The 25,192-nt window shown below is 46.9% G+C and overlaps 2 protein-coding genes across 2 annotated transcripts; one reads left to right on the plus strand and one right to left on the minus strand.

Moving 5' to 3' along the window:
• The first annotated feature begins 275 nt into the window (after positions 1–275).
• On the plus strand, positions 276–7,086 carry LOC133375146 (gonadotropin-releasing hormone II receptor-like). Its single transcript, XM_061606711.1, has 3 exons — positions 276–854; positions 5,258–5,462; positions 6,605–7,086. Exons 1-3 carry the CDS (start codon positions 276–278, stop codon positions 7,084–7,086), a joined length of 1,266 nt encoding a protein of 421 aa, XP_061462695.1.
• Positions 7,087–17,179: 10,093 nt separating this feature from the next.
• RBM8A (RNA binding motif protein 8A) lies at positions 17,180–24,618 on the minus strand. The gene is made up of 6 exons (XM_061605757.1): positions 24,417–24,618; positions 21,250–21,309; positions 19,606–19,683; positions 19,306–19,442; positions 18,441–18,577; positions 17,180–17,535 (listed from the first exon to the last, which is right to left on the minus strand). Exons 1-6 carry the CDS (start codon positions 24,481–24,483, stop codon positions 17,490–17,492), a joined length of 525 nt encoding a protein of 174 aa, XP_061461741.1. The 5' UTR covers positions 24,484–24,618; the 3' UTR covers positions 17,180–17,489.
• Between the last annotated feature and the right edge of the window lie 574 nt (positions 24,619–25,192).

A 25,192-nucleotide genomic window follows, 5' to 3' on the forward strand; every position in this document is an offset into this window, starting at 1 on the left:
CAGCATAAAACCCACATTGGAATAGTTGGTTCCTTAGCTGACCTCAACGGAAGGGACCCCTGTTCATTTAGGAGCACAGTTGGGCTGCTCCAGCTCTGTCTGAGCAGGGACCATGCCCTACATCTGCCAGATCTGCCCCACTCTTAGCAGAGAAGGGCTACCCAGGGGATTGGTGGGAGCCCAGCCACACTGGGAACCGCAGGTCCAATCAGGATCTGTGCATCAGTTTGGGGCAGGACGCCATCTCTGTTTCGGGAAGGCTTGACACTGGCCTAATGAACACCACCTTGCAGATCAAGCTCGAAGAGATGGTGGGGTCTGGGCTGCCTATCATATCCAACCAAAGTCATGAGAAACCCAACAGCATAGAGGAGATCTTGGCCCATGGAAGGAGCACCAACGGTAGCGTCCTAGGAGAGGAAGTCTTCCAACTGCCCACTTTCTCCACAGCGGCCAAAGTCCGAGTAGCCATCACCATCGCCCTCTTCGTTTCCTCTGCCTGCTTCAACATCACTGTGCTTTGGACCGTCACCCAGAAGTACCAGCGCAGGCCGCACCTGCGTATTCTTCTCATGAACCTGGCAATTGCTGATCTCCTGGTGACCTTTGTGGTGATGCCTTTGGATGCGGCATGGAATGTCACCGTGCAATGGTATGCCGGTGACCTGGCTTGCCGGTTCCTCATGTTTCTGAAGCTTGTGGCCATGTACGCGTCAGCCTTTGTCACTGTAGTGATCAGCCTGGACCGCCGGGCAGCCATCTTGCACCCTCTCAGCGTCGGTGAGGCCAAGAGAAAGAATAAGGTCATGTTGTGTGTTGCTTGGGCCTTGAGCTTCGTTCTGGCTTTACCTCAGGTAGGTGCTAATTAGGGACCCTGATTATACTGTTTTATGGATTAGGTAAGCACTGAGGAAACTTTGGCCCTCCAGATGTTGCTGAACTACAACTCCTATCAGCCCTAGCAAGCACAGCTAATGGCCAGGTGTGATGGAAGTTGTAGCTCAGCAAATCTGGAGGACCAAAGGTTCCCCACCCCTGGATTAGGGGGTCAACAACTGGAGACACTTTGGCCAGTTCTAGATTACTGTGTGGGGGGGTAATCTCCCCCTCGATAGTTGAGTCACTGGCCAACCACCCTTCAATTCCCCTCACAAAGTGGTGAGGGAAGCGTTTAGGAATGTAGGTTTAAGAAAGAGGGAATGTAGGGGGGTGCAAACAATGGGAAGGTCTGGATGGCCTTTGGCGGTCCCTCCCAACCTTTGGAGTCAACTGTTGTTTAATCTTCCATCCCATTCTCTACAGGAGTAAATGGGTCTAAACAAACAAGAATGGAATCAATGGATGAGAGTTGCTTGGTATTCTAAAAATATAAAATGAAATAGGAAATGGTTTCGTGGTCCTATTTCTTAGCAGAGATATAAACGCAAGCAGTAGAGTGAGAATATAAACCAGCCCACCTTTCCCTAGGCACAAATAACAACAGACACAATCCTCTTAGGTAAAAAGATAAAGAATATTTACCACGACCTTTCATATGTTCAGGAAACATAGGCTCTAGCTTATATGAAAGAAAAAGTAGAAGTCTTAGTCCATTTTAGTCTTTGGTAGTGATGCTCTCAGGAGAGCATCTGCCATGCGGCCTCTCCCAGAGGTAAAAAGATCAGTAAAAGGAGATTATGCAGGAATCCCCAGGACAAAGGAGGAGGGAGCCAGGTAACTAACCCCACCCATTAGGAAGCTACATCATGGTAAACAGGTACAAAGGATATTTCCCAGATATCCCTTAAAGGGAACATGCAAGTTTGCTTATTCCAATAAGTGGGAGGGCAAGGTGAACCCCCTACACTCTGCCCCCCCCACATTACATAAACTTTAAAAGAGGAGAACGCCCAGGATTCTGCAGGAGTTGAACCCTGTCGGATCAGATCCGGTCACAAGGCCAATCTAGTCGAAAATCCTGTTTCCCAAAGTGACCAAACACAGGCCTTCAGAAGTGGGATACTTCTTTGCCCACAGCAGCTGGGCAAAAGTGGCACATAAATTAATATAAATTAATACATTACATTTTATCATCATTATTATATTAATTAATAATGCAGGTGCAGCAATACATAAAAGCAGTATGATCCTGGCCTTCTTGTTTACAGTTTTATTTCCTAATCATCCCTGGCATGGAATTTGCCTTCCCAATCCTAACCCTCCTTCCCACAGCTTTTGTGTGTTCGTTTTGGAAGCCCACAAACATCGCCCAACATCGCTGAAGTGGGCACAAGCCCCTTTCTCTCTTTCAAAATGGCTACCTGACATGACACCATGGATAATTTAAAACAAATTTCAAAGGTCAGGTTCACTGTCCTATTTTCATTGTCCAAATCATCTCAAGATTTGCTGGAGGTTTCTTCTTGCAGCAAAGGTGGCTTTTATTTCTTTTCATCTTGGTAACCAATACTTCTCCTTCAAGGAGTTCAGGGCAGAGTGTGTGGGGTCATCCCGTGGCTCTGTTTGCGTGTATAATGGCTATAGTTGACAAGGATCTGGCCTGTGGAGCCAAAACGTTTCCCCACTCCTACACTAGGCCAAACCATTCCCAACCTTTGGGTCCACAGATGTTGCTGGACTGCAGTTCCCATAATTCCTGACCATCAGCCATGCTGGCTGGGGTTAGGGTTGCCATATTACCCGGTTAGCTAGGTTTTACTTGGATTAGGGTTGCCAGGTTCTTGGCCTGAGACTGATCCTGTATCTTTAGGAGAAGAGAAAGTCAGCCAAGTGCAGGTGTTCTTGCAACACTGTAATGGGAAAAACCACAAGGTGGAATTCTCCCTCCCCCCTCCACAACTTCTAAAGTTACAGAAGACCTCTTGGAGGCTGGGCCTGGCAATCAAGAGGTCTTCTGTATCTTTAAAAGTTGTGCAAGGGAAGGGAGAATTCCACCTTGTGGTTTTTCCCATTACAGGGTTGCAAGAACACCTGCACTTGGCTGACTTTCCCTTCTCCTAAAGATACAGGATCAGTGTCGGGCCAAGAACCTGGCAACCCTAATCCTGGATTCTAGCCATGTTATCTGGTGCCGACTTAGCCCATTAAGTAACCCAGATTCCCAGCTTACTTTTTTTTTTTAAATCAAGTCTTGTGGTTCCAGAGATACAAGGCAAATTTGGAGGCAGTTTTCCGCCCATTTTGTTAGAAACCAGCCTACTCCTGCCTTCCACTGTTGTTAGCCAATGAGGGACATCACAGCTGTCCTGGGAAAATCAAGTATTTTTACCCCATCTGTCTGCTGCATATGCAGAATTTAGCAGTTTAGAAAACTACACATGCTCACTTGATCAACACATGCAGGTCCACCCCTTATCCATAGACCTTCTGGTTGAGTTAGCAAGGAGAAGCAGCCTTCATCTCAATTGCCTTTGTGTCTCAGGGAATGTGTCTTAAGTGGTGAATGCAATGGGAGGGTCTGCCTACCATCCTGGAGGGTGGAAAAAAGGGGTTTGAATCCACCAAATGTACCCCTCCCCAACAAATGCAAACATAAAAGCAAGCATCTCTGTAGAAAAGGCTGAGGTATTAGCATTTGTTGTGTCTTTTAGATTATACGCCTGCAGGCAGGAACTGTCTTGGTTTTTTCAAGACAGCCTGTAAGCCACTTTGTGAGCTTTTTCAGCTGAAGGGTGGAGTAAAGATGCTTTAAATAACCAAATAAAAATAAATACATTTGCATATTTTTCGGCCCTGGCCCGACTTTGTTAAATGGTGCTTACTCCCAAGTAAAGTTGCATTGGAATGCAGCCTCACTCACCCTGTTGCCTGGCAGAGCCTCTGTTCAGCAAGTCAGGAAAGGCTAAAAAGTATTTTTTTTAATGTACCTTTCTTCAAAATGACTGACAGGCAGCTCTCCACCAAAGATCACCCTACTTCATTTCCTCCTTAGGGATGAATGGGTTTGTGTTCTCAATGCAGTGAAGGGGGAAAACCTTTCCCCCCTTAAGATCAATAGGAATGGAACAGCTGCCTGTCTAATGCTAGCACAGCTTGCCAGGTCTCTAGAATTCACTGGATTATTTTATTTTATTTTTTAAAAAAGAGGTGCCAGCACTCAAGTCTCCATCAAGTTCCAGCCTTTATTATAGAAGGCTGTGTTTCCCTTCTCTCTGATCTGGTATGCGAGAATCAGTGTACTAAAGACACTACTCACATGCTCAGACACTACTCTCTTTACATAAGATGACTGACTAAACTGATATTTAAATCTTTATTTCTATCTGTGTTACAAGTTGTGGTGGTGTGTTCGTTTCAAGTTTCCTAATTGTTGTTGCAGACAACCTCTTACAATGTTGCTTTTAATTGATGCTTTTTATTTTATGCTGGATTTTTATACTGCTTCATTGACTTGTTTTGTGTTTGTTTCTGTTTTGTATCTTATTATGTTTTTATATTGATTGTGTATTTTTATTGTTTTTATTATGTTTGTAAGTTGTCCTGAGCTACGTTTTTAACAGTGGAAGGGCAGGATATAAATCCTCTTTAAAAAAAAAAATACATAGTGTTGGAAAGTAGAGTCTAGGCATTTAAGGCTGAAAATGTAAGGATTAAAAAAAAAAGATTCCTTACATCTTCACCCAGTTTTTGGGGTAATTACTAGGCACAGAAATAAAACAACTGGACAATGCAGCCATTAATATGACTAATTTGCATAATTAGCAACTGATTTGCATAATATGCACATTAGCATGGCCAGATTTTGGAACTGGAATATGGCAACCCTAACTGGGGCTGATGGGAGTTGTAGTCCAGCAACATCCGAGGACCCAAAGATTGGGAAAGGCTGTCTTCATGCAAACCAGCAAATGTGTGGGTTTCCAGGGAGAAGAGAGAGGCTGCTTTGCTCCTCCTCCCATCCTGCCCTGAGCTAGGCGATGGTTTGGCTTAGTGTTGCATCCAAAACTGGGCTTGTGGTTTATCTTGCTCCAGAGTCTCCTTCAGCTATAGTTGTTTTACAACTATGGGTGGTAGCTTGCCTGGAGCGAGATTGGGGTGTACGTGTGCAAGAGGCTGCAGGGAGAAGGAGAGGAAAGATTGCATGTTGTGTGTTGCCCTATATTATTTGTCCATCTGAATGTTTGAAATTATAGCCTTTGTCTGAATTTTAAATTTTCAACATAAAAAGGAAGCATGCGGTTTTCTTCAAGAGGCATTTTAGAAGACTGAACTTTGATTGGTCTCTCTCCCTCTCTCTCTCTGATGTCCTCATCTCCAGATGTTTGTCTTCCACACCATCAGCCGGTCTCAGCCCGTCCACTTCGTCCAATGTGCCACTGTGGGGAGTTTTCAGGCTCACTGGCAGGAAACCCTCTACAACATGTTCACTTTTGCCTGCCTCTTTCTTCTGCCGCTGCTGATCATGGTCCTTTGCTACTCTCGCATCTTCGTCGAGATCTCGGGAAAGATGAAGAAAGCTTGTGGTGGGTCAACCTGCAAGGCGCCAGCCATCTGGGGGCCTCCTTGCCCCCATTCTCACCTGTTTCACAGTCGGCTGCGCAGCAGGGGTGGGCATGGCAGGGACAGGAGAACTTCCCTCCCACAGTTCTGAATGCAATAGCAGCATGGGATCAATCATCACGGGAATCGCAAGATTTGACCAGCTGTGGAAGGATTACCCAGCAGGGGAAAGAGATAGAGTGTGAAGAACTTCTGGTCCTACCCACTGCATCAGGGGTGTAGTTGTTCAGGGTCTCAGGGGGGCCTTAGACCCCTTGCTTGTTGGGGAGCAGGGTCCCAGCAGGGTCCCTATGTCTCCCGCATCCTACGAGCCAATCAGCATGAAAGGGGAATGTATTAGCCACTGTGAAGAGTCTTCCAACATGCTTTCTTGTCCTTTCCTGCTGATTGGAGCCAATCAGAGTAAAAGGAGGCAAGTCAGCCACTGAGAAGACTCTTTTCTGTAGCTAACACTCTCCCCTTTCATGCGGATTGGCTCTTACGGATGTCTTGTTGTGGGAGAAGGCATTAACGAGGATCTCATTCTCAACCCAGCAGTAAAAAAGGGGGGAGGGGTCATGGCTGTGACTATCATGAAGGGACCCTGCATTTACTGCGCTATTGCACTGCACACTTCTGAACAAGAGATAGAAAAAAGTCATGTTTCTTGGAGACTTTGCATACTGACCAGAGAATGTGCATATTGCCCAGAGAATGTACAAAATGCAGTCAATAAACGTACGTTCTCCAAGACTCTTGGGGATTTTACATAATAGCCAAAGAACATACAAAATCCAGGTGATATATGCACATTTCCATATGCCTGTGGGATTATGCATAGCGACCAGGAAATGCACACAATTCCCTCTTCATGGAATGTTAATGTGCACATTCTCCATGAGGCTTGGTGAATGTCCACAGTGGTCACTTGTTATGCACATTAACCCCTCAGCCTTTAACAGATATACATTATACAGCATTCAAAACATAAACAAAACCTCAATTTTTTAAAAAAAATTAACAAAAAATGCCACTGGGAGCTGCAACCCAAGAATATATGGAGGGCCGCGACTTCCTTCCCCCCCCCAACTTTTATGTCTTCCATCTCCTTCCCCTCCTTCTGCAGCTTCACCCAAATCCAGGGAGATCCACCTCCGTCGCTCCTACAACAACATTCCTCAGGTGCGCCTGCGCACCCTAAAGATGTCTGCCATCATCGTCTTGACTTTTGTCGTCTGCTGGACTCCCTATTACATGCTCGGCCTGTGGTACTGGTTCTCCCCGGAGATGCTGACCAGGAAGCAGGTGCCTCCTTCCCTCAGCCACATCCTCTTCCTTTTTGGCCTCTTCAATGCGTGCCTTGACCCCCTCATCTATGGCTTCTTTGCCATGCACTTCCGGGCAGAGAGCCGGCGGGTCTGCTGCTGCGCTGAGAGGGAGAAGGCGCCAGAGGGACCTTCTGTGCTCACTGCCTCCTTCCATGCACCCACCACTAGTGGGGGGGCTGTTGAGCCGCCGGGGGAGCACCAGAAGCACAAACCGGAATCGACCACAGCGGGAGGCAAAAAGCTGAAGAGGAAGGCGACAATGGCAGAGAGCGTCATCTGAACAAGCACAGATAGATAAAAAAAGTCCATTCTCTCACCGACGGGAACGTGCTTCCAGTTCTGGGAGGGAGGGTGGAAGGGCCATTCGGCAGAGGGATGCTGATTCCCCGGGTGGCACAGGCTGAGATGGGCAGTGAGGCGTCAGAGGTGCCTGGGCCACATCGCAAGCCCTGCACCTCCCCGGCTAGCCTCCTGCCCTCGGGCGCTGCGGAGGATGGTGACTTATCACTGGCACTGAAGTAAGGGTTAACTGTCAGTCCAGTCAGCTCCTGCACATGTAAGGCGAGTGCCATCTTCTCCTTCACTCCGAGCAACAGGCTTGGACTGACTCTGGGTGGTTGGTTGAGGCCTACTTATGCCCCCATCTGCACTATGCATTTAAAGCGGTTGTCATACCACTTTAAACCGTCATGGTTTCCCCCAAAGAATCTCGGAAATTGTAGTTTGTGACCCCCTCTTCTCACAGAGCAGCAATTCCCAACTTTTCCTGGGAAAAGAGATTGATGGTTAAATCACTCTGGGAATTGTAGCTCTGGAGGAGAACTGCAGCCTAATTCTAGCTGTGGGGAGCTTCTGTGGCAATAGGCCTGATGCTCAGAACCACTGGCCAACAAATACAGAATATTTTCTCAATAAGAGATCCTCTGTCTTGTCCCTTATTTCTTTTCCAATGTAGCATTTATGGAGAAAAAGGCAGAAATATCATCATCATCTGGAGGGGTTAATTCCCAAAACAGGGTAATTACTTAAAGAAAACTACATGTACAACAGCCTTTCCCAACCTCGTGCTCTCCAGATGTTGTTAAACTCCAGCTCCCATCATCCGTGACAATTGTCTATGCTGGCTCAGGCTGAAGGAAGTCCCAAACATCTTGAGGACAATAACTTGAGGAAGACTGCTGTAGATAATACAAGGGCTTCAACTAGTCCTGTAGCCTCAACCCACTTGGGAGCTCTAAAGAGTTCAAAGGCTGATACATGTAATGAGTTTCCACTCCAAACCACTAAAAAGAAACCTTGTTCAGTCACCTCCCTGACTTGCAATTTCATTGAGCATTTCTCCCCCACTTTCAACCTCATCTAAAGAGCTAACAACTTGCTTTTTTAAACATGAAAGTTGAACGTCTCAATGAATGTGCCCAGTACACTTTTGCACCTCTTGCTGTGCTCCTGTGAATTCACAGCATACACATAGCCATGGATATATTCACTAATAGGCAAACTTTAAAAAGCAGGGAAACTGGGCAGCTCTAGTGAATGCACCAGGGGAGCAGGAGACCTGACCTCCTCTCTGAGATATTGTACTGCCTTACAAATTTGTACAAATGCAAACACATCATATGACATTGACCAGTAAAAAGGCTTTGAAATTAATGAAAATAAGTTTGACACAGATTTCTAGGATGAATGAGAGAAATATAATTTTCTAGGTTAGATTCTCTGTAGAAACATTAGTAACACAGGAAAGAAGCAAAGTAAGAACACCAACAAACATACAAAAATGTGATTCTCCATCTTTGGAGATGAATGGAGTTGCCACAACTTACCATATGCTCCGTGGCACGTTACCAAATTCTTCCAAGCTACACAGGAAGCAGATTGGACTATGAAATACCAACCCAAATTGTGTTTGCATTTTTACAAATTTGTAGGGCAGTACAATAGCTCAGAGAGGAGGTCAGGTCTCCTACTCCCTTGGTATGTTCACTATAGCTGCCCAATTTCCCTGCTTTTAAAAGTTTGATAGAAATATGTGGGCTATAGGTACGTTCTTAGACTGAAAGGGTTTTTGACTACTAGTGAATTTCTCTGCTTTTTACTCAGGGAGGTAAGAAATGGGATCCTGTGCAAGTTTGCTGAGAATGGATTGATCATTTGCATGCTTATTCAGTTCAGTGGGATTTACTCCCCTGCAATCATGCTTAGGATAGGTAAAATTGACGGTGAGGAGGGAGGCCTGGAGTAGGCAGGGGAGAAGGAAGAAGGAAGAAGGAAGAGAGGAGGGGAGGAAAAAGGGAGGAGGAAGGGAGAGGAAAGGGGAAGGAGGGGAAAGGCAGGTCTGATCATTTGCATGCTTACTGAGTTCAGTGGGATTTACTTCTGTGCAATGATGCTTAGGATAGATGAAACTGACCTGGGGGAGGGGCAGAGAGGGGAGGAGGAGGGCAGGAAGGGGAGGGAGGAAGCGGGAGGGGAGGAGATTGAATGGGTGAGCACTGGGCAGAGGGGAAGCCCATTTCCTTTCCAAAAGGAAAACACTGTGAACAGTATCATTCTTTTTCAGGGTTTCCCCCACCTTTTTATTCTACAGCAGGCACATGTGGCCTCCTACCCAGATTTGAACCAAAGCTGTCCCTGGCCACATCCGCACCAGGCCTTTATTTCACTTTAGACAGTCATGGCTTCTCCCAAAGAATCCTGGGAAGTGTAGTAAGTGAAGTTAGTGTAGTTAGTTACTGAGAGTTGCTAGGACTTCCTGTTCCCCTCACAAAGCTTCAATCAGAGCTGCTGACTGTTAAACCACTCTGGCCACTGAAGCTCCTCCTCTCAGCACCCTTCACAAACTACACTTCCCAGGATTCTTTGGGGGAAGCCATGACTGTCTAAAGTGAAATAAAGATCTGGGGTGGGTGTAGTATCCTGATTAGCCAAGCCCAGCAGCTGGGAGTCTGACTTTTAGAACACTGACAGTTGGTTCTTACTGAGCATGCCCGACATTATCATTCAGTTCCATGCTAAATTTCTTAAATTAATTAAAAATCAGCCAGGCTTTTTTTTAACTTTTAAACGGCAGATCATAAAGGTCAGAGCATGGGGCAAGGTCAGTAATAGGATTACAGGTACTCTGTGAACATGGCTGATTTTTAATTAATTTCAACAGATTATGAGAACTCTGACAGAAAAAAGTCCAAAAGGGATCTGGTTTCTCTCTCTCTCTCTCTCTTTTTACACTTTGAACTCTTGATTCTCTCTGTTTTGTGTATTGCCATGAAAATTTAGAGGGTTGTTAAGCAAGCGTTTCTGAGTTCAGGACTATAAGTTTTATAAGGTTTTGTTTTGAAATGAGCTTATGGGAAACATCAGAATGGCATGGGGGGTATTTTCGATTTAACATTGTGGAATGCAAAAAATCCATGCTGACTATAATATACAGCCACTCTTGTGGCTGTATAATTTAAGATGATTATGCTGCAGTTTTCTCCTTTGTTCCCTCTCTTGGGGTCTGTGGCAATAGGATTTTGCTTGTTGGTGGGAAAGGTCCTGTAGCCCCTATAATGACCTGCCCAAACTTGGTGCCCTCCAGATGTTTTGAATGCAGCGCCCACCAAGCTCTAGCCAGCGGGGCCAAAGGCTGCCCTGTCACATTTCCTCAAGTGGGCTGGGTTTAGCTCTGCCTAAATGTCGTGATTGTCGGAAAGGAACTGGCTGGAGAGCTGAGTGATGATGAGCCATCTCATGCATGCTGTGCCCAAGCTCACTTGCCCATCTATGGGTGCTTGCTCCCTTCAGCCTTTATTGTGAAAAAGCTGCTGTCTGCTGGGAGGTCCAGATTACGTGAGCTGATCAGGATGGGGAGGAACAGAGATTCTCCTCCACATTAAGTCCCTTCTTCAAGGATGTGGACTGCCTGAAAGGAATGTGTGTGGAGTCCAAGAGAGGGGGAGGACCCTCAAGCTGGTGGGACCTTCCTCCCCTCCCTGAGTCAAAGTGAGCGGGTTGAATGTTTTCTAGAAGAAGACCCTCACTGATACACACTGCATTTGTGGGAGCTGGGAATGAGAAGTAGTTCGATTCAGTTCACATTTAAAGCAGAACCAAAACACAAACATCCTTTAAAAAATTGCACTTCACTGAATTTTGCAAAGCAAAATAGATTAGGGGAATTGTGCATAAAAACTAATATGTTAATGAAAACAACGTACAAAATGCACTATACTAGGAGAAATTGCTTGACAAGATGCGTTTAGTCAAAACTGCATACAAAAATGTGCTTATTAGGATAATTTTGTATTAAAATACTGGTGAATTTTCATAAGGACTTTAAAAAAGGGTGGGTTTTTTTGCAAATTGTTACAGAACTGAAGACTGGAAAAATGAGAAACTGAGAACACTGAAATGGACCGATCCTTGCATGCCTAGCATGAGCCAATCACCCTACCCCCACTCCACCTCCCCAACTCACATGGTGCTCAAATAATGCCCGCTTAATCTAGAAAGAGCTGCTTCAGTTTCCTGTTTCTCTCTGTGTGATTTCAGGATGGGTCCACAGGTGTGCAGCTCCCTTTGCCAATGCTAGATTCATGCCCTGACTTCACCTGCATCAGCAAAGTGCATGCAAGGGTACTGACACATTGAACCTCCAGAAGAGATTGGCCGGTCAAGAGTTGCAGGGAGGAAGCAGAACATAGATTCGGTTTTAAACCAGCCCTCACCAACCCGGTAACCTCTGGATATTTTGGACTACAACTCCCATCAGCCCCAGACAGCATGGCTGTACGATGCTAGAGTTCATGGGAGTTGGAGTCCAAAATATCTGGAGGGCACCAGGTTGGCAAAGGCCAGTTTAAATTTAGGGAACAAGACTAGACATTTGAGACACTGTGGGCTGAGTAGCTTCCCTCTGCCAACTTTACAGTCCCATTTTTTGCCAGGAGAAAATAGAAAATGAAAGGGAAGTATTAAGAGGCCTCCGTAGTAGCAGAGCTTGGAAAAGTTACTTTTTTGAACTACAACTCCCATCAGCCCAATCCAGTGGCCATGCTGGCTGGGGCTGATGGGAGTTGTAGTTCAAAAAAGTAACTTTTCCAAGCTCTGCGTAGTAGATACATGTTTCACATATACACATTCTAGGAGTCTCATGAATTAGGATCTTTAGCGGCAATAGCACTTTTTGGCAGATTGACACAATAACTTACACTCAGAACGGGTCTTAAAAATGGAGCTATTCCCTGTACACACAGAGAGAAGCAAAATGTACACATTCCACATTTCAATGAGGAATAGCTCAGCAACAATACACATCTATGAACAGTAACGGGGATAGTTCAGCAATATAGATACATTTTTTTGGTTTGAAAGAATTAGCTATTTAATTCTAACCGCGGCTAGACACACACCAAAGGAGCAAGCAAGAAGGCAGCTGGGGAGATGGAGGGGTGGGTTTGAGTTCAGCACTGCTTAGCGAGGGGCACACCTGCTCTCTCTGGCCCCACTTTGCAGACCAGGCCTCAGTCATGGGCAGCTGGGTAGGGAGGAATGCGGATGGCTTCTTAAACAGTCTCTCTCTCTCACACACACACACACACGTGTATACGTAGGCAGAGGGAGCAGGTGTGGAGGGCTACAATTTGTAGGGAACAGGCCTCTGGAAGACAGGATAGGGAGCAAGATGTACCTTTCCCAGCGCTGGTGGGCAATCCTGAAAACAGTTGAACTGGGGCACATTGAAACTTCCGGGTCATGCAGTGAAGACAGCAAGCAAGAGGGAGCCCTGAAAAAGGGTTATCTGGTAACTCTGCTTCAGCTGTTCTCTGCTTCAGCTAGCAGGATTTCAGATGGAACTGAAGCAGAGCCCTTAAAAGGCTTTTAGCATAACTGCAGGAAGTCCGTACCAGACACAGTGAAGGAAAAGCAGGGGAATCAGACCCCTGGGTTCTGGACAACAGCACAAGTGATTCAGCAAACGTGATTTCAGGCAGAGTGGATCTGGACAACCAGAACCTCGTGGGCTCAGAAGCTCAATTTTTATACCTTTCTGCACAAAAGCTTCACCAGCATTGGATCACGGAGGTGTCGTTCCTAGCCAGCCTTTCTTACTACAGTTATGTGATTCATGGCAGGATGGGGTGCGGCTCCTGAAAGGATTTGCCACTCTGATTAAGCTTGCACTTGAATGGGTGCATCTACATAGAGGAGGGCTGGGATCTCTTCTCGCTCGCCCCAGAGTGCAGGTCACGGAATAATGGGCTCAAGTTGCAGGAAGCCAGATTTTGACTGCACATCAGGAAAAACTTCCTGTTAGAGCCATACAACAATGGAACCAATGACCTAGAGAGGTAGTGGGCTCTCCGACACTGGAGGCATTCAAGAGGCAGCTGGACAGCCATCTGTCAGGAATGCTTTGATTTGGATTCCTGCATTGAGCAGAGGGTTGGACTCGATGGCCTTGTAGGCCCCTTCCAACTCTATTATTCTATGATCTCTTAAGGGGCACCTTATCACAATTGTTTCTTGGATCCATTGATTGGATTGCAAAACGCTATGTCCTGTGCACCATTGGTCTCAGTGAGGTGACCAATTTAACTTCTCCAGCTACTTTTTCCATCAGATCTCAGACAACCTCTCCTCAGAAGCCATTTGAAAAAATAACATAGGCAATATTGGGATGGTGCATCTTCCAGGCTCATACGTTAGTAGGAAGACTCTTGCAGGTGGTAGCCAGCCTGCCCAAAGAAGGGAAACTCGGGATGGCAACTACTGAAAAAACCCTACAATCTTTGGCAGCAGCCAAATCAGAGGAAGTAATCGTTCCGTCCTATTCCGTGCTGGTCAGACGGCATCTGGAGTACTGAATCCAGTTCTGGGAACCATGTTTTAAGGGCAATGACAACCTGGCATATATCCAGAAGAGGATGACCAGGATGCTGAGGGATTGCACACGGGCTCTATTAAAACAACACTGGCACCAAGAACACAAAAGACAGCCCATGAAACACCATGCCGCCGTTACAGATTTGGCCCCCTCCACAGCTGCCTGTTCGTCCCCAGATGTCCCTGGAACACAACCATTGGCCCTGAGCCATGCCAGGCTCCCCATCCCTTGCTCCACAGACCCCTGATCCCTTCAGGACCTCTCTCTGTTTGCCAGTGTGCCGTTCCAAAAACTATGTGCACCCAACAGTCTGAAAAAAGCTGACACAGCGGGCAAAAACTCCCCCTGCCTCCCCCCTCCAGTCCACAGCTGACTCTGTTGCAGTCTCACAACACCAGTACAGCTCGACTCCCCGTGGTGATGAGCCAGTGCCCAGCTGGCCAGTCTTCAAAACAAGAAGACATGTCAGTAGTAGCAGTTGGTTGTCCCTTGCCACCCGTTTTTCTCCTGTTCTGAAGAAATCCGCCCCCAGCACTCAGCCTACATCCCCAAGGCAGTCGCAGAGCCCCAGATAGAAACTCTGTGGCAAGAGCGCCATCTTACCTCTTTTGCTCCCTGCCACCTGGAAACTGGGTTTTGACCTCATATGGTGCCCAGAACACATCCTTAGAATCATGCCCCAGCCAGTCTGCCACATCCTCTGTTGGGATAGTCTCTATGTGGAAACTATTTATTTATTTAGTATTAATTTATTTATTACATTTATACCCCCCTTTTCATGATCGAAACCTAAGGCGGCTGACACGTGGTGACACTGACTGTCTTCATCTGGGCCGTGAACAGGGAACCGCCCAAAATCTGCCCAACTTTTTGTCTCTCCTGCTTTAACTGCTTCAACGCGGCTCCCAGAAACTCTGCGCAATCTTTTTCCGAAAGTGCATCTCATACCCTCCACTCTGGGAGGCACTCTGTTGGCCTTTTTGCTTCCCCTGAAGCACAGGAATGGTGAGCCAAAACCCTCCCTGGAAACACACAGTTCTAAGAGCAGCCCAGCCACGCCCCACCTCCTTACAGGGAGGGATCTGCAAGCCAAGTCCTCTGAGGAACATTTGATAGAGCTGGGTATGTTTAACTTGGAGAAGATTAAGAGAAGACCTGACAGCAGTCCAAGTATCTGAAGGACTACCATGCTAAAGCTGGGAAAAACAGAAGGGAGTAGAATAAGACGAAGGCCAAACAAGAGATGGATTGATTCCATAAAGGAAGCCACAGACCTGAACTTACAAGATCTGAACAGGGTGGTTCACGACAGATGCTCTTGGAGGTCGCCGATTCATAGGGTCGCCATAAGTCATAATTGACTTGAAGGCACATAACACAACAAGTCTACACTGACTGCCAGTGGCTCTCCATGGCAGAGCCCTTAGGGACCTAGGAAGCTACCTTAGACCACTGGTCCACCTGGCTCAACAGCTTCACTTTCTTTTCCCAGCCCTACCTAGAGATGCCGGGGATTGAACCTGGGACCTTCTGCATGCAAAACAGGTGCCCTGCCCACTCAGCTATGGTCCCGCCCCTTCTCCAGCTCCTCTCCACACACACCCTTCTTCTCCAAGATCTGAACAGGGTGGTACACGACAGATGCTCTTGGAGGCCACCGATTCATAGGATCACCATAAGTCGTAATCAACTCGAAGGCACATAACAACATCATGCTAAAGACGGAGTAATTTTATATATGTTGCTCTAGAGCAGAAATGGGGAACTTGTGGCCAGATGTTCCTAGACTTCAACTTGCATCAGCGTAGCAAATGGTCCAACAAGATCTCCATCCCTGCTTGAGAAGACAGGACTAAACTGCTGAGAAGCGGACTTCAGCAAACGTTTAGAAGAAACTTCCAAACAGTGAGGGCTGTTCAACAGTGGAACAGACAGTCTATGATGGTGGTGGGCTCTCCTGCGCTTGAGGTACGTAAGCAGAGGCCGAGCAGCTGTCAGGCCATCCTATAGTTGCAACAGGCATTAAGCAGGACACATATAGGTGATTTCCAGGATCCCTTCCCACTCTGAGTCTAAGGTGCAGGATTTTGAGCTGGTGAAGCAAGAGCACCATCCAGTGGCCAAAGCTGCTAGTTACACCACTTCACCAATGGCTATGCATCCGTAGTAGCAGTAGGGAACGCCTTTGCGAGGAACTGAAAAGTCACAGGAGATCTCCAGTTCATCAGCACACCCCATAGTAAAAAAAAAAAAAAGGGGGGGGAGCAGAGTGGAGGGAGAGAAAAGGATGCTTGTATACGTGTATGATAAAAGAGTCCCCCCATCTAAAGATTGTGGGAGTCTTTTTAAAAATGAAATAGAAAAGGCACTGCTCAAGTCTTCATTAAGTTAAGCCAGAGAAATCTTAAATTGCACCAAAGGCTACAGAGAAGTAAGGCCTATTCTCCCTTGGAAAACTTAAACGCCAGTCATGATTCAGTTCCAACCCTAACACTGCAGATTTGGGGGCTCTTTCGTCATGCCCAAACATCACCCCTCACCTTCTCCCCCCCCCACGCAGCATCCAGCCTGGAGATAGTTCTGAGGGCTACCAAAAAACGATCATTTCTTTGTGACTTTTCACTTGATCATAATAAAAAGGTATTAGCTGAAGGTTGCTTTCAGACTTTCCCTGCAGCTTGTTTTCAAACCCAACATCTGACTGAAGGCACAGAGACCATCAGAAGAAAACGAAGATGTTCCAAACAGCACCAGGCACCCTTTCCCTGACTTCATCAGCCAAGTTTTCTGCCTTAAAAGAGATATACAAATTGAGGACAGCTGTGTATATTGTGCACACACTTATTCTGAGCAATTATTACCTGCTTCTGGTAGCCAGTGTGTGTGGGTGAAGGCAAAGAGAAAGAGGAATGCTAATGTGGGACCTGAAATCTTACCCTCTGGTTTCAACCCTCCTTTGTGGCTCTGCAGCCAAAAGGGTTAAAGAAATGTGCAGGGGTTGGGGAGTAAAACCTGCTGGATCTTCTCAAGATGCCAAACTGGCTACCTGTGTGATGTAAACATGTGCAGCCTCATTGCTGTTATTTTCCACTGGAGTCTTTGTCGTGCCACAAAGAACAGACAAGTGTGAGCAGGCTAGTAACTTTTCCAGACTCATATTCAGGCTATTCAGGCAGCCCTATAGGAACCTTGGGGTGGATTAGTTTTTTGATGTGTTAATTGATGTTTTGATGTTAGTTTAACTGATGAATGTGTTTAAATTGTGTATTGTATTTTATTATGTTGTTGTAAGTCGCCTAGAGTGTCCGTTAATTCGGACAGATAGGCGACTAACAAATAAAATTTTATTATTTATTATTATATAAAAGGCTAGTTCAGGGATCTTTATGGTTGCTCCTAACAGCCCAATCACAATAAATAGGCACAGACCCAGCAGAGGGGAGTTGGCAGACTTCAGTTAGAGTAGCCAACCACGTGGTCACACTGAAGCCACCCTACCACCTTGTTTGTTGTTTTAAAAAGTCCATAGTCTTTATTCTGAACATTCTTTCAGTCAGACTAAACAGCAGAATGACTTCTACTGAGACAGAGGAGGGTGTGTCAAAGGACGCCAATAACAGAAAACCTAAAGAAATTCGAGACATTTGTACAGAGATTGCTAAAATTAAACCTGTCAACCCAATTGGGCAAATACAAAATTAACCAGGAAAAGGAGGGGGAGGGAGAGTTTCACTGGTCTGCTGGTACAAAGGGTATCGCCATCTGAGCACACCAGGATTTACATTATGAGAATGGTAAAAAGGGGACCCCCTTCAACGCCTCCTCCTGTCAGGACTCCGGCTCCTTCTGCGGCCGCCCCTGGGAGGAAAGAGAAGAGACAAAGAGGCCAAATTAAATCATGCTACGTTTCTCTCTGTAAGCAAAGGCTGACAAAGTTAACAGGACTGGGTGAGGCTCATTAAGTCTCTGCTGGAAAAGTGTGGCCCACCATGACTATGATAAACAGAAAGTAACTCTAAAAACAATGAAGAGTTTGGAATAGTTGGCCAAAAACTTTGGCAAGTTCACATGTTTATGCAATTACTCAAATGTGGCCAAGAGACACATGTGGCTCAGTGGTCAGTGCGTTGGTCCTGGGCACTGGGGAGACTGGGTTCAGTTCACATCTATGCCACAGGATCAGTTCACAGCAGACTCAGTTTCCCTTCTGAAACTGGGGGCAACAGTAGTGAGCCTCAAATGTTGTGAAGACAAAAAAAAGGATTTGTCCAAAATGGGCTGCCTTCAAGTCGATCCCGACTTATGGCGACCCTACGAATAGGGTTTTCATGGTAAGCGGTATTCAGAGGTGGTTTACCATTGCCCTCCTCTGAGGCCGAGAGGCAGTGACTGGCCCAAGGTCACCCAGTGAGCTTCATGGCTGCGTGGGAATTTGAACCCTGGTCTCCCAGGTCATAGTCCAGAACTCTAACCACACTAGCTCTCATTTGTCCAAATTATAAGAGAGTATCTAAAACTATTATAAGAGAGTATCTAAAACGTAAGCAGTCAAGAATCTTCCGTTATGCTCAAATTCTGGGTTGCAAAATCTGCAGGCAATATCCAGACTGTTTGGTTAAACGACTTTTTCCCACTTTACTACCTCTCTATACAGAAGGTACAAAAAAGGTTCAGCGTTGTCAGTTTGCTGCAAGCACCACCTTCTGGTTCGCTATGAGAAAGTATGCTCTGTTGCCTCTCGCTTCTTACTGCGAAAATCTCACCTTCGCTTTCCTTTCGGAGGTCCCCTAACAAAACACCAATCCACACTGATCGGCTGCCCCATGAGATCTTGCCCGTTCAGGCCCTCCATTGCTGCCTGGGCTTCTTTGTACGTTTCATATTCCACCAGCGTGTAACCCTGGAAGATACAAGGACGTTCAGGGGGAGAGACATAATTCACCCAAATACTTGTTTTATTTGAAAGATTTTTAGCCTGCTCTTCAGCGAAAAGATGGCTCCCAGAGCAGCCTATGGAACTCCTTGCCCTCATATTTATAATCTAAAAGAGACAACACAGAAGGAAAAGGGTCTGGGAGGGAGAAGGAAAAGAGTAAACTCAAGGACAAAGTTATTATTACAGCCAGCTGGAATTGAAAATAGTTCAAGGAAAGGAGCCACCAAAAGTTGTTGGTCCCTCAGCTGACCTGATGGAGGGTCTCTGCTTCCCTTCTCTGCAGAACATATTTCTCTTGATCAGACCAACTAATTCATCCCAGTATACCTCGTTTTTAGTACTCAACACTGGCAAATGTATGTCAAGAAATAAGGCTGACACCCCCCAACAACACACTGACAGGAATAAGCCCCCCTCTTATGTTTTCCTTTCATTGCCTTTCCTCATATCCCTGGGTTCTTGTGAGAAAACTGTGCAAAGGGCAACCGGTACTTTGCTCTACATACTATGCCTGGATATTTTGAAACAAGCACATCCCCACCGTCACCATCTCCCTGGTTTCTCCTGTTGCCCAACCCCACGAGGAGCAGATCTAAAGCTTTTTGGAAGTTGCAGAAATGTATTACTGCAGGGTGCCTTGACCATCTTCACTAGGAAGCAGAGGAGAAACAGAAAAGCAGCCATCTCTCTACCTTCAGGTAGCCCGTCCGCCGATCAAGATTCAAGTGGAGGTTCTTGATTTCCCCGAACTCTGCAAACTTGTCATGAATGTCCTCTTCTGTGGCCTCCTCGTGAACACCCGTGACAAAGAGAATCCAGCCTTCCACCGCTGTAGCAACGGATAGCAAGCCACAAAAAAACAAGCGTCACGCTTGGACAAAAACTCATGAATGTGGGCTATCACCCACACACAGAGGAAGGAGAGGCTGCATTCGCCAGGAAGAGGGCAGGTGGACATTGGAGACAGAATATGCGCTTTGGCAGATACTCACACCTCTGGGGACCTGGCTCATCTCCATCTTGCTCCACACTGTCATAGTCCTCACGAACTCGGGCTCTGGAACCCTCCTCTGATCATATATACACACAAACAAAGAAAAAAAAACCATTCAAAAGCAGCGCTAACAGTCAGGGGGCGTGAGGGGAAAAGCTTCATCTATTTAGATTAAAAAAGGTAAAGGTGTCCCCACACTTGTAGCGCGAGTCGTTTCCAACTCTTAGGGTAACGTCTTGCAACGTTTACTAGACAGACCGTATATATGGGGTGGGATTGCCAGTTCCTTCCCCGGCCTTTCTTTACCCCCCATCGTATGCCGGGTACTCATTTTACCGACCACGGATGGATGGAAGGCTGAGTGGACCTCAACCCCTTTTACCGGAGATTCGACTTCCTCCTTCCGTTGGAATCGAACTCCGGCCATGAGCAGAGCTTTCGGCTGCGTTACTGCCGCTTACCACTCTGCACCATGGAGGATCTCTATTTAGGTCAATTGCATGTAATTGAAAATGAGCAGAAAAGAATGCTTTTCCTGGCCTCACCCTCAGAGATACCACAACCCACATTGCACATCCTCAGTCCCAATTACAACAAAATAGAAATAATCTACGTACACACTGCCTGCCCACCACTTCGGAGCAACAGCACCTGAAAGGAAGTTCTCTAATGAAACCCCTTAAGTTTCCAAGAAAGGAAAAAGCCCGTCACATTTTCTCTTTCCATGGCTCTACAAATAGTCATAGGTCAAACACTCCACAAAGTAGCTCCCCCAGAAAGCAGCTGCAAGGAGCAGCCTCTCTTCCTAGCCAGCACTCGAAGCCCTGCTCAGAAGCCTGCCCACCCTTTCAGAACGCTGCTGGATTGCACAGGAGCAGCCGATCCCCAGGGAAGCCCATGACTCTGTGTGTGCAAGGCGATGCTGAGGGAAGGGATTTGGGAGAGGCTAAAATTAAAACAAAAGGTCAATTTAAAAAAACATTGAGGGCTCTGGGGAACACTGCGGAGAAGTAACTCTCCTGCATAAAATACAAAGACGGAGGTGTGTGTGTGTGTTCAGCCTTCAAGTCTGCCACTCACCCAGAAATACAGAGTAATTCCTTCCTGGAGCGTTGCTTTAAGAGATTCCCCTGCTAATTTGCCCTGCAGCAGTTACAGGGTGCCAACTTTGCATATCAGACGTCTATGCAAACCCTGGAGCACTGACCCTGTTCAAACTCTGGAGCCGACTTGACTGCCGCTGGCGACATGCCGGGCGTCCCTCTTCTCTCTGGCCAGCGGGAAACAGTGTAGGAGGTGGGAGCCCCCTCCCTCTCTCAGCTTTGCAGTCAAGGAGGCAGGGGGGGGGGCATCCCCACACTTGTGCAGGGCTTTGGAGGAAGGCCTGTTGGTTGGAAACAAAACCTCACCTCTTCCTCTCAGGCTGGTGGCAAGCACAAGATCCGGCTACCTACCAGACAAAATGTCTAGCCCACTGTTTCCCCTGTACAAGGCAGGAAGAAGGCTGGGAAGGCAACCGGCCACAGATCAACGGAACTGGCCATATCGCCCCTGATATTTCTGAACGGCAGGGGAACTAAAGTAGAGAATGAAACAACTTAACAGCCCTGAGATGAATACACACATAAGGCAGCCGCCTTACCTGATCCAAACCCTCTGCCTTTTCTCTTCTTCGCTTTCTCCTTCAGCTTGTGGATGCTTTCTGTAGAGAGATCAAACAGGTTGAGCCAAACTAACCTTCCAAGTGGACTGCACTGTTTGGAGCTGGAGGGGAAGGCTTGACTTATTTGCGCAAGTTACACAATACTATCGCTCTGGGAAACCAGTTATCTAACGCACACGCTCTCAAGCCCCATCCACACAATTACGTACACGTTGTGCAGGGAGGGTAGGAGGACAAGTGGAGTGAGATGTGTTTGAATCCAGCCAGCCTTTTCCAACATGACAGGGGCTTATGGGAGTTGTTGTCCAAAATAACTGGAGGGCACTGGGTTGGTGAAGGCTGCCTTTAGCCACAGAGATAGGAAACAGCTAAGGGAATGTAGATGGGAAGAAGGCAACCCCAGAATCAATCCACAGGAGAAAGGGAAGGAACTGAGCACAGTGCAGGAAGAACAGGAAGACTTTGGAGGTGCGTGTGGAATGGAGAAACAATAAATGCAGGCCTTCAGGGACTTCGCAAGGGCCTAGAGAACAGCTTCTCAGGATTCTGAGAAAGTGGATTCCGGTCACCGTTAAAGTGCCACAGGATATTTTTTGTATGCCTGAAGTTTGGAGTTCTAGTTACCACACACACACCCCCCACCTTTCATCTGGACGCTCTTGTCAGCCTATGTGGGGATCCCATTACCCATTTTATTATTCTCACCACAACCCTGCAAGCTAGGCGTTAAGCCAAGTCAGAAGGCCTGGCCTCAAAAAGACTACCTAGGAGAGGCTTGAGTGGGGGATTGCAGCACATCCCACATCTCCCCAGGAGATCATGGTCATTACATTAATATCCCACCTTTCCTCCAAGGAGCTAGAGGTGGCATACAAACATGGTTCTGTCTGTGCCAACTTTATCCTCACAACAACCCTGTGAGGTAGGTTGGGCTGAGAAAGTGACTGGCCCAAGGTCACTCAGTGAGTTTCATGGCTAAGTGGGGATTTGAACCCTGGTCTCCCAAACCCCAGTCTGACACTCTAACCTTTACACCACACTGGCTCTCTTTAGTCAGATAAATTATACTGGATCCTACTAAAATAACTTTTCTAGGGGGGGTAGAGGAAAAAATAGAGCCAATCAAAATCCCTGGATTAGGAAAGCATTTCTTAAGCATCCAACAGCAGCACTATTTGTGCCTGGAAAGATTTGCATTGAGATTGCAGAATAGTAAGATTTCCCCACCCTTAAAAAAGCCCCTGCACAAGTAACTATTCTGACCATGCCTTAAAGAAGGGAGTTGAAAGTATGGACTCATGCAGAGTCCTAACTAGAAGCTGCTACCTCCTCAGAGAATCGCATAGCCCAGCAGCTTCCAGTTAGGTCTCTGCATGAGTCTGTCTTCTCAGTTCCCTTCCTTCAGGCATGCTCAGAACGAACCTTTTCAGGCCTGAATAGTGCCACTGCTTATCACAGCCAGGGCCATGGAGTCGGTACGCCAAACCTTCGACTCAGACTCCTGTTTTTCTACTGTCCGACTCCACCCAAAATTGCTTCCGACTCCACAGCCCTGGAAAGCGCTGTAAATGTCTTTTTAAATTGGAAGCTCTCGTAGGCGCATTTTTATCGCTGCCTGAATATGCACTGATCTTGGCATCACAGCATTTGTCTTCATCTGGGTCCTGTGTCATACAGTGACACACAAAATATTTTCCATCTTGAGTTATGGTGAAATGCTCAACTACAGCTGACTTCATGGGAAGCTTCTTTGACATTTTGAATTTATATTTTAAAAAATTTGTCAATCAAAATTTATTCTGAAGCCAGAGTCGGTACATTTCTACCGACTCCGACTCCACCCAAATTGCTCCCGACTCCAACTCCACGACTGACTCCACAGCCCTGATCACAGCACCTAGAGTAACCCAGCACATCACTTGGGAATTAACAAATCAGATCAAAGATGGGGAACTTTTGGCCCTCCAGATGCTGTCAAAAGGCAATCCATGATGGGAATTGCCATCCAACAACAGCTCAAGGGCACCCTGCTGGCGACTCTGTAAACAAGCAAAGCTCACTAACAGGCCTTTGGCAAACCTTCCTTGCTCATCCTCTGCTTTCTCCTCTGCCACATGAGGATAGACATATTGGCCTACCTTGCAAGGGCTGTGGTAAGGATTCCAACAATACAAGGTGTCCAGCCTTCAAAACACCACTCCACCACAGACTCCTCTGCAAAGTGGGGGCAGCAAAGGCAGACTACGTGACAGGGTTCTCATTGGCCCATTACCTCTCTCCTAGGCCTTGACCATGCACACCGCCTAACGTTATTTTCTGACTGAGCGGTATATAAATATTTCTAGATAAGCCTTCTGTGCAAAATGTGGAAATATACTGGCCTAAGAAGATTTATGTAACTTTAAAGTTGACAATGAGGACATTGAACTTGTCAAGAATTATCAGTGGCACAGTCATAAACCAAAATGGAGACAATAGTCAAGAAATCAGAAGAAGGCTAGGACTGGGGAGGGCAGCTATGAGAGAACTAGAAAGGGTCCTCAAATGCAAAGATGTATCACTGAACGCTAAAGTTAGGATCATTCAGACCATGGTATCCCCGATCTCTATGCATGGATGTGAAAGTTGGACAGTGGAAAAAGCAGATAAGAGAAAAATCAACTCATTTGAAATGTGGTGTTGGAGGAGAGCTTTGTGCATACCATAGACTGCTAAAAAAGGTCAATAATTGGGTGTTAGAACAAATTAAACCACAACTGTCACTAGAAGCTAAAATGATGAACCTGAGGTTATCATACTTTGGACACATCATGAGAAGACAGGATTCACTAGAAAAGACAATAATGCTTGGAAAAACAGAAAGGAGTAGAAAAAGAGGAAGGCCAAACAAGAGATGGGTTGATTCCATAAAGAAAGCCACAGACCTGAACTTACAAAATCTGAACAGGGTGGTTCATGACAGATGCTCTTGGAGGTCGCTGATTCATAGGGTCGCCATAAGACGTAATTGACTTGAAGGCACGTAACAACAACATTACAGGGCGTTTGTGACCGTTAAATGAAAATTCAGCGTTAATAATAGTACCAGGGAGGAGCAGGGTCACAGGTCATAGGCCAAAAGTCACTAGTCCCCCCCCATTCCATACCGTCCCCGTCCTCGTCCATGGCGAAGTCCTCGCCGCCCGCCTCATGGAGGTCCAGCACGTCCGCCATCGTGGCCCGTCCAAACGATTTCCGCGCTCGGCTGAGTGAAACTCGCGGCCCGCCGGACGAGGGAAGGAGCGCGGTGCACGGCGGGATAGCTCGGCGGCCGCGTCTGCGCAACTGGGCCAGCCGCGGTTGGCGAGGCTTCTGGGAAGAAGGGAAAGGAAGGGCGAGGGGAGCGCCATCTTGAGGAGGTCTCGGTGGCGTTACGAGCTATGCCGGAAGGGCTACTTCGGCGACTGCGGCTGCGCAACTAAGGAGGCTGCGAAGGGAGAAGCAAGGCTTCCTCAGAAGAAGGTCTGGAAGAGAAATAGGGCCTCGGAGGTCGCCATTTTGAGGGGTCATCTGGTGTGGGGGTAAAAGCTGATACGGCCCGTTCGCATGCATCACTTCCCCCAGTTCCTCGAGGCCCATAGCGGCCTTTCCAAGGAGGTGCCCTGGCTGAGGGTGGACGCGTGCCCCCCGCCACGAAGGAGTGTCTGAAACAAAAGGGAAGATTTTAAGAATAATTTGGAGACTTTTCGTTTACATTAGAGTTAAAGTGTATCCACGTGATAAGGTGTATAAAGGTATGCATGGTGTGGATAGGGTTGCCAGGCTCAGGGCCTGATCCTGATCCTGTATCTTCAGGAGAAGAGAAGGTCAGCCAAGTGCAGGTGTTCTTCCAACTCTGTAATGGGAAAAACCACAAGGTGGAATTCTCCCTTCCCCCTGCACA

This window comes from Rhineura floridana, chromosome 22, assembly GCF_030035675.1.
Source record: "Rhineura floridana isolate rRhiFlo1 chromosome 22, rRhiFlo1.hap2, whole genome shotgun sequence".
Taxonomy (NCBI): Eukaryota; Metazoa; Chordata; class Lepidosauria; order Squamata; family Rhineuridae; genus Rhineura; species Rhineura floridana.

Bases quoted from the DNA above. Each gene is read 5' to 3' on its own strand.
- LOC133375146 (XM_061606711.1), top strand. From the start codon at position 276: ATGAACACCACCTTGCAGATCAAGCTCGAAGAGATGGTGGGGTCTGGG. The intron at 855-5,257 runs GTAGGTGCTAAT...CCTCATCTCCAG, and splicing joins TCGTTCTGGCTTTACCTCAG to ATGTTTGTCTTCCACACCAT. The intron at 5,463-6,604 runs GTGGGTCAACCT...CTCCTTCTGCAG, and splicing joins AAAGATGAAGAAAGCTTGTG to CTTCACCCAAATCCAGGGAG.
- RBM8A (XM_061605757.1), bottom strand. From the start codon at position 24,483: ATGGCGGACGTGCTGGACCTCCATGAGGCGGGCGGCGAGGACTTCGCC. The intron at 21,310-24,416 runs GTATGGAATGGG...ATCTCTCTACAG, and splicing joins CATGGACGAGGACGGGGACG to AAAGCATCCACAAGCTGAAG. The intron at 19,684-21,249 runs GTAAGGCGGCTG...ATATATGATCAG, and splicing joins AGGCAGAGGGTTTGGATCAG to AGGAGGGTTCCAGAGCCCGA.